Source organism: Syngnathus leptorhynchus, chromosome 15 (genome assembly GCF_054491065.1).
Source record: "Syngnathus leptorhynchus isolate UIUO chromosome 15, UIUO_Slep, whole genome shotgun sequence".
NCBI lineage: Eukaryota > Metazoa > Chordata > Actinopteri > Syngnathiformes > Syngnathidae > Syngnathus > Syngnathus leptorhynchus.
Window position 1 is genome coordinate 223,376 of NC_141209.1, and position 9,846 is coordinate 233,221.

At 48.2% G+C, this 9,846-nt stretch overlaps 3 protein-coding genes across 5 annotated transcripts; all 3 read right to left on the minus strand.

Moving 5' to 3' along the window:
• Nucleotides 1-35: 35 nt before the first annotated feature.
• Nucleotides 36-3,283, minus strand: terf1 (telomeric repeat binding factor (NIMA-interacting) 1). Of its 3 annotated transcripts, none has more exons than XM_085932157.1 (13): nucleotides 2,876-3,283; nucleotides 2,632-2,727; nucleotides 2,440-2,567; nucleotides 2,088-2,324; nucleotides 1,916-2,019; nucleotides 1,588-1,652; nucleotides 1,422-1,524; nucleotides 1,174-1,238; nucleotides 1,024-1,097; nucleotides 893-948; nucleotides 654-748; nucleotides 528-571; nucleotides 36-416 (listed from the first exon to the last, which is right to left on the minus strand). In XM_085932157.1, the coding sequence occupies exons 1-13, from the start codon at nucleotides 3,063-3,065 to the stop codon at nucleotides 291-293; spliced, it is 1,383 nt and encodes a 460-aa protein (XP_085788283.1). In that variant the 5' UTR covers nucleotides 3,066-3,283; the 3' UTR covers nucleotides 36-290. The 3 variants fall into 3 exon arrangements, with proteins under 3 accessions (XP_085788283.1, XP_085788281.1, XP_085788282.1); XM_085932155.1 differs by having other exon boundaries at nucleotides 36-452; nucleotides 2,876-3,277; XM_085932156.1 differs by having other exon boundaries at nucleotides 36-452; nucleotides 1,431-1,524; nucleotides 2,876-3,271.
• Nucleotides 3,284-3,439: 156 nt separating this feature from the next.
• On the minus strand, nucleotides 3,440-5,093 carry lamtor3 (late endosomal/lysosomal adaptor, MAPK and MTOR activator 3). The gene is made up of 7 exons (XM_085932158.1): nucleotides 5,054-5,093; nucleotides 4,800-4,894; nucleotides 4,559-4,593; nucleotides 4,367-4,425; nucleotides 4,137-4,270; nucleotides 3,880-3,943; nucleotides 3,440-3,672 (listed from the first exon to the last, which is right to left on the minus strand). The coding sequence occupies exons 2-7, from the start codon at nucleotides 4,806-4,808 to the stop codon at nucleotides 3,599-3,601; spliced, it is 375 nt and encodes a 124-aa protein (XP_085788284.1). The 5' UTR covers nucleotides 4,809-4,894; nucleotides 5,054-5,093; the 3' UTR covers nucleotides 3,440-3,598.
• A 1,424-nt stretch (nucleotides 5,094-6,517) lies between these two features.
• On the minus strand, nucleotides 6,518-9,515 carry gpr68 (G protein-coupled receptor 68). The gene is made up of 8 exons (XM_085932247.1): nucleotides 9,435-9,515; nucleotides 8,514-8,609; nucleotides 8,190-8,414; nucleotides 7,811-7,960; nucleotides 7,595-7,728; nucleotides 7,266-7,488; nucleotides 6,943-7,123; nucleotides 6,518-6,834 (listed from the first exon to the last, which is right to left on the minus strand). Exons 3-8 carry the CDS (start codon nucleotides 8,277-8,279, stop codon nucleotides 6,518-6,520), a joined length of 1,095 nt encoding a protein of 364 aa, XP_085788373.1. The 5' UTR covers nucleotides 8,280-8,414; nucleotides 8,514-8,609; nucleotides 9,435-9,515.
• Nucleotides 9,516-9,846: the final 331 nt, after the last annotated feature.

Below are 9,846 nucleotides of genomic sequence, written 5' to 3' on the forward strand. Positions count from 1 at the left end.
CGTTACCCAACCCAGAAGAAGCAGTACAAAATGGATGGAGCCAAACACCGGTTATTATTTGAACATTTGTTATTCTGCAAAAAAAAAAAAAAAAAAGCAAGGAACAGACATGGAAACATAACATTCTGCAGCCACGTCATTCTACGAACCAGCATGCATCCATACATACAAAGATGTACTGAGAGAAACTGCATGAATATGCTTCAAGATCAAATGAAATACAAGCTATGTACAATGGAAAGCACCCATAGTCATGACACTAGAGAGGTAGCCTTGTCCCTCTGATCTTCCTAGTTCACTTTGTGGAGCTTCTCCAGAACTCTCCAGCGGTCTTTCAGCATGACCCCGGTGCGGCCCTCAAAGTCATAATCCTGCAGGATGCTACTCCACTTGCCTTTGCCGTGCCGGCGGACGCCCTGCAACAGTCGAAGATCCAGCTCGTGCGTCCATTTCTACAATATACGCACGTCTATAAATGGAGACGTTTGGAAAAAGAGCACCGCCTATCCTCCCCGCCGCCAACTAACCCGATGAGTCCTGCGCCGCAGACTGCCGTCAGAAGTGTCGAGATCTACAAAACGGAAAGGAAAAAAAAACACCATTTGGAGTTGAGCTGGGCTGGGCTGGTAACTAGAGAAAGTCATGTGGGATACCTTTCTTGGACAGTGGCTCGCTGCACACTTGAGGCTCCATCTGAGCATCCTGCTCGCACGCATTTGTTTGAGGGGACAAAAGTTTGCGTTTTGCCCTGTATGGGAGTTATAAAATCAAAGAAGAAAATGGGTCATTGCTATGGTTTTAACACCAGTCAACTCCCCTGTTGTCTTTGTGAAGAGCAAGAACGCCTCCGACGACTGGCCACGTAAATCAATTGTCATAAGGAAGCTTTTACGTTGCGGCGGTCTCCCCCGATGCTCCGGCTTTCTCTTCAGCGGACAAGCGCACCTTCTACAAGACACACATTGGAATTCTTGCAATTCTCATGTTGACTTCTCCTAATCCATCAATTGGCAGCATACCCACCCGAGGTGCCGCTGCTGCCGCTGCTGCCGCCGCCCTCGCGGCGGGGTTCGGCGATGCGTCCAGCTGTGAGGAATCTATTCGTACCATATGGAATGCGTATTACCATTTCCAAAAAGAATACAGACAATAAACAGAACAAACTAAACTCACGGCCGGAGAACAATCTTCGGCCAGAGGCGTGGGTGCTTTTTGCCGAGCGAACCTTACGTTCCGGTCTGTGGGGGGTGGGACGTTTAATGAACGCTATTGGAGGTGGTCCAAAATACTTGTTTAGCTTCCTCAATATTTGAGATGTATAGAAAAAAAAAAAGCTCTGCTCGGAGTAGGATTGCTATTTTCATTCATGTGAATGCAATAAGAGCTTTGCTAGGCTGTCATGACAATTTGGTGCAATTTACAGTCCATACTCAACGTCGTCATCTTCTTCGGGGAGAATGGTGTCTTCGAAGGCCTCCGCGCTTTGCTCGTCCGCATCAGTCGACAAGTCGGTGGACATTAACTCTGCGGGTGACATTGGTGCTCATTCCAAATAGCAATAAACAGAGGCCGGGTGCCGCAACTCACTGTTGACCGATTGCCATCGGAGGGACACTCGCAGCTTCTTGGTAACTTGGAGATTTGCTTCTGTCCTACAAGAGTGTGAAAGGCAACATTTTACAAAGCGTCAAGTTCGCTTCCAATTGAGCCTCTGAGAGCTATTCGGGTGGGATAACCTTTTCTTTTTTTTTTTTTTCATTTTGCAAAAGAATGATTCAAGATTTATGGCTGCGATAAAATGTCGAGGCTTTTAATACGTATCTCTTGGCTTTATCTGGCTGGCGATGCCGACTTATTCTGGACGCCAGTTGTTTTGGTCGAAATTGTCAGTCGACACGACCGGATCGTTCCCTACTTGGTCTGGAGTCCGGCGTGGTCCGAGAGAGCCCCGTCTTCAGCGGCCGCGCCGTCGTCTGTGGCATCCGTACCGGCGGAACAGTGGATTTTCTTGACGGCTTCCTGAGAGATAGACCATAAACATGAGCTCTCCTCATAAGCACGACCCCGCTGAGAAAAAAAGCGCCCACATTGACGAGGAAGTCGGACGGGTCCTTGGCCAGGTAGGCGTCCAGGAAGGTCTGAACCATCTCCAGCAGTCGATCGAAATTGAAGACGGTGAGGAAAGGGTGGTAGGTGTCCATCTGCGCCACAATGTTGGAGAGTTTGGCTGCCACTTTTGGCGGGTATTCGATGTGCTCGTCGAACCACCGGAGGGCACCGGACGCCTGCGTTCTCTGGCCTTTCTCCAAGCACACGGCGACAGACTGACATAGACACCAGAATTGCGTCATCCAAACGTCCCACTCGAAGGCAGGCAACAGTGGTGGGGAAACCATTTGTCAACAACATCAAACTATTGTCGCTCCACTTGGGGATCACCTGTATGATGAGGTGAACTGTGACATTCTCAAACAAGCTTTTATCCTCCACAGCATCTTTGAGGTGAAACCAAGTTTTGGCCGCTGACATAAGAGGCATCACGTCGCCGTCGTCGTCAAATTGGACGTCTGGAGGGGTGAGGACCAAAGGTCAAATGAAAGGTTGCACTGTGACGCAAAGAGTCAGGCTTACCCAACTTCTTTCCTTGCATGACCCGAGCGAGGAAAGCGCAGATTAGAGTCTTCTCTTGTGAGCTTCCTCCTTCAAATAGGGGTGCCTCAGAAAGGGCTGGGAGATAGACAGAGTTTCATAGGCTCCAGCATATCATCATGTATGCATCAGCATTGATTCAGGGGAAAGCAACCACATGTGCTGTGGATGATTGGGGGATAATGACTGTGTCATCCTTTTGCACAGTTGGATGAAAACAACTCACCTTCATAAGTGGAGATGGCGTCATTAAAGGCATCGGGACTTCTCTCTTTAAAACGGCGACAAAGAGTGTGGAAAAGAAAGTCCACAATCCACTTGGAGGCCACAGCTGTGACCTGGCTGGTGTTCCAATCGTCATCGCTAGTCGTGTTCGTCGTTGCTTGAGCGTTGCGGCTGCTGGCTTCTAGCTCCATGCTCGCTCGCGTTCGGTTCCGTTGCTTCCTGCTACTTGTTTTAGTTTTCGGCGGGAAAGCCTTGTTGGAAACATACGAAAAACCTCGAGCGCCCCTCACAGTCTCGGCGGCGTAAATACAGGTGGGCGACGATTTGATTCGACTTGTTTCAATTTGCAGGGTTAAGATGAGATACTACATGGCGGTATATTTGGAGATCAGCGCGCGCATGCGTGAGTGAGTGCGTGAGTGAGTGCGTGCGTGAGCGCCACTGTTTTATGTAGAATATGTGGAAGCCAAATCAACAAAATCTCAAGTGAAATGATGACTTATTGATCGGATCATTCCCTTCCCTTCCTCAAAGCGTTGTAGCACAATTGAGCGTTACTACATCAAAACCTGGTGTGCATGCATGACAACTTTTATTCAGATGAGCAGTATCAGAGTCAAAACCTTTGTTTACAACACAGCACAAAGCGTGTATTATATGTTCAATCACGATTGAAGGGATTCCTGATCTCGGTCGACCCTCGAGGCTTTGATGTCGCTCACACTTATGTCACTTCTACTACCTGCCTCAGCTCATTTATTAGTGGAGCCAACTCCTTCTCTAAACTCATGATGAGACCTGAGAAAAAGACAGAGGAACAAAGCTCAGCTCGCAATCTCTCTCACTGTAAGAGGGCAAAACTTGATCAGTCCTCGTCCTGCCAGCTTTGCATGGAAAACAGGCAAGACCGCTAGCGCCCCTTGAGGACGGGCGCCCGACTCGTGGGACAACAAATTGTCCTGGTGAACAACAAATCGTCCTGGTGAACAACAAATCGTTGTTTACCTGTGTTGGCGTTGCCGCTGGCGATGAAACTGATGACAAGAGGCAACCAGTTGAACTGCACGATCTATTGAACACAGAGGCATATCAGATCATCATCGAAGAGGACACAAGAAAACCGCGATGGGATATCACGGAACGATGATGATGATGATGATTCATTAGCCCAACTCTCGGGGCGATTATATTAGAAAAGAAAATTCCCGGTTTGGCACGCTCAAACATGGCAAATAAAAAGTCTGGAAAAGAAACATTGTGACCTGGTAGCTATTGTAGTAGCAGATAATACTCTTGTTTTTGGAGAGGCCCAGTTTGCTGCCTTGATCTGTCGCCAGAGCAAACGTGGACAAGAACCCTGGTCTCAGCGCATGCACTGGAGCATTGTCATTGGCAACTGCAGAAAAAGAAATCATCTGTACCACCACCATGTCGAGCTAGAGAAGAACACATTTTGGAGCAAACGTGTCCAGAGGGTCGCCCGAATGAATACCTTTGATAACTGGAACTCCATCTCTGTCTGTAACCACGATTGCGTGAAGACCTTCAACACTGCATACGAGTTGAGTCCCAAATCCAATCCAATCCAATCCAATCAACCGTTTAGAGAATGACAACACGCACGTAAGGTTTGGACCTTAGGCAATACGTGTGATCAGCTCAGATGGAAATGATTTCGACTTACCTTTGCAATTGTTTGTACAGATATCTTTTCAAGTCCTGCAAAAGAAAAATGTTGGATCATGGAAAGGACTCAAATATCCTGTCCACTGTATATATACAGGGAGTCAGTCCGAAGTTTGACCACGGTTGAAATTTGCCTGGTTCTTAACTTCTATCACTGACCTATGCCGGTTTCGGAAAACATCTGTGCTAAGAGGAAGATCAGCAAGAGGAGAACCACGTAGGACGCTCGAAATACTCACATCAGCCATGGTGGTCGCTCGCTCGCTCGCTCGCTCGCTCGCTCAGTCGCTCGCTCGCTCGGTCGGTCGCTCTCCTCACGGGTCATTCACGCTTTCTATCGACAATAGAACAAGAAGAAATGTTCAACAATGAAAGTTGAGGGAGCACATTCGTGGATGCTAACGTGAATGCTAGCTAACTCGACCCACCAACTGGGTCTCATTAGCAACACGAGCTGAACACAAGACACAAGTGAAGGAAATGCGTGACGTACCAGACCAGATCCAGCCAGAAGTGGACTCTGACAAAAGTACTGCGGCGCACGTCACGTCACGTCACGTCAGGTCACGTCACATCACATCACATGACCCGCCCCGCCCTGCTTGTTTTCTTTCCGCTTAGCCAAGGACAGTTGTTGAACGTCAAAGCTGCGCAGTAAAAAGAAGGATGGATATGCGTGCAGTGGCGCTACCATAGATACAGAAAAAGAAACAGTTAAAGATGCGCGCTGTGAGCCCAGACCATTTTTTGTTTTTGGAACGAACGTCTGTGTCAAACATACATACGGTACATGACAATGGCGTGCCAACTCAGCTAAGCCGATCTGAGGCGACGTCGCCACAAGGCGGCCATGTTGGGGCAGAGCTTCTTTTTTTTTTTCCTTCTTCTTTCTCCAAATTGCTTTCGTGAACAAAAACAGAGCACATATCACGATCGTGCAAAAATGCTAATATGGAACAAAACAAGACACTTGATATTTGTAAAACAAAGTATGTCATGACTTAAGGTAAGAAGTAGCCTAAGAAGATTTATCATCAGAACATTTGTGTCGAAAGGATTTGCAATAAGTGTGTAAACCAAAGTGCACAAACAATCATCTAAACAATTTCAGTGGCCTTGTCAAGGAGAACCTGAGGCTGACAGTCTGAAAAGAACTTTCCCTGGACTTCCTCTACACCAGGGCTGCAGGCTAAAGATAGTGACGTTTGAGCTCCTTGCTCAGGGCTCTCGAACAAGCCCCGGGATAGCAGGTCGAACGCTGCATTCCTCCAAGACTGCTCCTCTCCTCTTCTCTTCTTGACCCCGTCACGGCCCAAATTCAACGCGACTTCCTGCTAAACCAAAGCAATGTCTTCCAACGTGACAGACAAAGTGTCATTGCGGCGTCATCACGATTCGGCTTCTACTTCAGCTGTCTATTTACAAACACGCACATTGGCAAATGGCCACAGGAAGGATTCTGTTGCACAAACAAATACAATGACAAGCAAAGAGGACTTTAATTTCCCAAATTCACCTGCCCACTGTTTAATGATTTTTTTCAAAAATAATAAATAAATCAACTCATAGTTGACACAAATGTTCTCTCTTCAAATTGAACTGTGCTCAAGTCTGCGACTCATAAGTTATTGCTCACAAGTTTCCCAAGAGTAAGACTGCGGAAAAGGCTCAATTACATATATGTATGTGAACATGGGAATCAGAAGCTTAAGAAGAAGACGAGTAGTCGGGATGGGATGGGATGTCAAACTATGTTTCAAAATAGGGTACATATATTTTCAGAGGAGCTTTTTAAACACTTCACTCTTAGATCAGTGTCGTATTGTAACGGAGGAAGTGCAAACACATTGGTGGAGGAGCAGGGCCATTCAGCGCCATCAGCACTGGCACGCTGCGACGCTCCTCTGTCCCGCCCGAGGTCGGCACCTTCCTCGCTCTTCGGATCCATTTGGCCCGATCACATCATTTCCGTCTCGTGGTTCCCCTCCAAAGCGCGCTCGCTATTTTGCAAGCCTAACGGTACGACGATCTTTTGCTCATCCACCGTGATTAAGATGGTCGGATTTCTGCAGTTCTTGCCGAGGCGATGGAGCGTGACCACGGGCTCCGTGGCGGAGATGGTGGCATTGGCGACACAGCAGCAACACACAACTCTGGTCGCAGGGCGAAAAAGACCTCGGCGGGCGCTTTCGCTGACAAAACAGTAGAGAGCAGGATCAGCCACACAATTGAAAGAGGTCAACAACAGCGCCAGGTGGTAATAGTTGAAGATCCCTTTGAACATGAGAGAGAGAGAGAGAGAGAGAGAGGTGAGGTGAGGTGAGGTGAGGTGAGGTGAGGTGACACGGCCGTTTGACTCCATTGAAGCGAGCCCAAGCCTACCTGTGATGAAATTGCAGTCTCGCTCCAGCACGGTGCGTACCAACAGAAAGACGTGATAAGGCGAGAAGCATATGAGGAAGATGAGGACCGTACTGCTAACTAACTGTCGGATTCTGGTCTTCTGATCCGGCTGGGTGCCCGCACTCTGACCCACGGCACGAAGCACGCACAGGTAGCTGATCTGAAATACAAACATTTAGCACTCACTTCAAATGAAGACTCGGAACGTTACTACGCTTCAGACTAAACGATCAAAGGAGTCAGCCGTTGGAGAATTGGGACCCAGGTCAGAGAGAGAGCCATTCTAAAAAGAGTCTTCCTACCAGCAGGATGGCCAGCGGGAACATGAAACCAATAGTGAAGCGGTAGTAGTTGATCGGATACTCCCAAGGTTGCATCGGGTAGTGCTCAAAGCACAGCGATTGGTTGTTGGGATTTCTGCTCAGCTCTTTATGGCGGAAGAAAACCACGCCCACCGCAATCTCCTTCAACCAGATGACGGCGCTAAAAAGGCAGGCTGCGCCGACGGAGCGGAGGGAGGCGAACCTGCACGACAATCACATTCGTATCAGACGAGTAGGAGTCCCCTCCTCAAATAGCCACCGCCCATTCTTTTTGGATCGGCTAGAACCCGGAGGAACTTGGAGCTGACCTCAAAGGGTGAACCACAGCCAGGTAGCGGTCCAGACTTATGCAACACAGGAAGCCGATGCTGATGTAGATGTTCTCGTAAAGAAGAAAGCCGCACAAATGGCACAACCATTCCCTGTGACGCCAGTCGTCGTCCTGCAAGCAAAAGCCGCACAAAAGTAGGACGGAGATGGACTGGACTGGACTGGGGTGAAGTGAACGCTTGCTTTGAGTTCACCTGGAAAAAGTACTGGAGCCAGAGCGGTAATGATGCCAGGTATAATAGATCCGACACGGTGAGGTTGATCAAATAAACCCCCAGCTCATTCTTTTGCTTTAGCTGCAGGGCTGCATGGTACAGAGAGTACAGGTTGCAGGGAACGCCCACCTAAAACAGGTGTGACAGCAGCTATTAGCAAGATCAACGCACGGCCTGTGTGTCCAGCAAAATCCCATGTATGCCTGCCTGCCTGCCCCTTTTGCGCCGACAATGCTCTACTGTACCGGTCATGTCACGGAACGCAAATAGCCCTTCTGAAAACATTCTGTCCAAATAACGCTATACCTTTGGAAATATGCGACAACTCCGTAAATATTTACAATAGGCGCACACTTACCAGTAGGACCAAGATATACACAAAGCAGAAGAGGTACTGGTGGATTTCATGGCTGACGGTGCAGTTCATAATGCCCTCCTCCAGCATCATCAAGCGGCCCGGCTCTTTCTGGATCCACTTCTCCACACACGTAGAAATACTCTTGGCGATTAGGACACGCCAACTCAACTCACATAAGGCCTAAAGCCCTCCTCATTGCCAAGGTTGCTAAAGTTCCTTGCTGCCCTAGAGGAAAGAAAGGAAACGTGCTGGCACACCGACGGGACAAGGAAACCTGGAGCGGAAAGGAGCGAGGCCAAGAAAGTGTGATCGGGACTTCCCTACCTGCACGGATACCAGAGCAGATGCAGCAAAGCAGCTCCGACAGAGCCCGGTCCATATTTCACACTCGCCAAGGCTCCAGACTGCCTCCGAATGCTCCTAAAATACGAGACAGCCCGCGTTCATTTTTCACTGCGCGGGACTTTATTCATTCGATTGATTTTATTTTTTGCTGACACATTTCTACTCCACCCTTTGGAGCAACAGACTATTATCACCAAACATCGGTGGCGTAAACGAGATGTTGCGACGTAGCAAGGAAAAAAACAAAACCAAAAAACCTGATCGGTATTGGTTGTGAGTTGAGTCATTGTAATAACACGCTGATGGTTAGGAGAGTTGACTTCTTTTCTTGTAGTCTTTAGAGCGAGCAATGAGATGGCCGGCCTTCTTGATGATGTTAATGTCAAGACTGCACTATATCAAAGTGGTGCTCAATGTCTGGGCCAGGCCCTAAAGACATTACAAAGAATGATCCAAGTCTAAAAGAATGACACGACCATTACTTTTGGTTCATGTCGTATGCTGTGAGCCACCGTGCTTTTCTCATTTTCTATTTAACCTGGCTGGAACAGGCAATGTCATTCCATTTGAGATCTTTGGTGTGTCCTTTACATTCATCTACGTATTTCATTCATTTATTTATTTCGAAATTGGAAAGGCAAGCACATTTTGTCCAAGTCCATTTAGTTGAGCATTTCAGGGTTGTTAAACAGAGTTTGGCTGGCTGGAGCCTTTTGCTTGGAAGGCAATTTATGAGCTATCACGCAATGCTTTGCTTTTTCCTCTTTCTTAATGGTGTCGCCCGTTGTTTGTTCTGTGGCCCCTTAACTATCAAACAGCAATAGAAGTCGTTTATAGAAGCAGAAGTGTACCCATGCATGATGGAGCGTATACAAATAGAAATATACAAATATTACTCACCGATGGATGCTGCGTAGAAATAGTCTTGAGCTCGCTCTCCTTGGCTCGGCTCGGCTTGGCTTGACTGGCTGCGCTCTTCTCTTTGACTGCGTCGTGAGCGCGCGCGCTCGCCCCTTGGCTGGCTGCGCTCTTCTCTTTGACTGCGTCGTGAGCGCCGGCCGGGCGGGCGCGCGCGCGCTCCTTCCGACGCGCGCTCGCGCCTCCACTTTTAGAATAAATGTTAATTTTGTGCGCGTGTGTCAACCACACCGGGGAGGCAACTTAAATGCAAATAGCAAACCAACATTGCATGCAACCATTTATCCCCCCCCCCCCCAACACACACACACCCAAAAAATCAATACGCTCAAAATGATATTCATGTAGTGTTTGTCATGCATGCCATTCCAAATCCGTCCAAAATATACATTGT

Coding starts and splice junctions, on each gene's coding strand:
- lamtor3 (XM_085932158.1), bottom strand. Junction 4,426..4,558: donor CTGTACAAACAATTGCAAAG/GTAAGTCGAAAT, acceptor ACTCGTATGCAG/TGTTGAAGGTCTTCACGCAA. Junction 3,673..3,879: donor CAGCGGCAACGCCAACACAG/GTAAACAACGAT, acceptor TCTTTTTCTCAG/GTCTCATCATGAGTTTAGAG.
- terf1 (XM_085932155.1), bottom strand. CDS start 3,065: ATGGAGCTAGAAGCCAGCAGCCGCAACGCTCAAGCAACGACGAACACG. Junction 1,239..1,421: donor GACGACGTTGAGTATGGACT/GTAAATTGCACC, acceptor CACCCCCCACAG/ACCGGAACGTAAGGTTCGCT. Junction 749..892: donor TCGGGGGAGACCGCCGCAAC/GTAAAAGCTTCC, acceptor ACTCCCATACAG/GGCAAAACGCAAACTTTTGT.
- gpr68 (XM_085932247.1), bottom strand. CDS start 8,279: ATGATGCTGGAGGAGGGCATTATGAACTGCACCGTCAGCCATGAAATC. Junction 7,961..8,189: donor TGTATATCTTGGTCCTACTG/GTAAGTGTGCGC, acceptor CACCTGTTTTAG/GTGGGCGTTCCCTGCAACCT. Junction 7,729..7,810: donor GGCTCCAGTACTTTTTCCAG/GTGAACTCAAAG, acceptor TTTTGCTTGCAG/GACGACGACTGGCGTCACAG.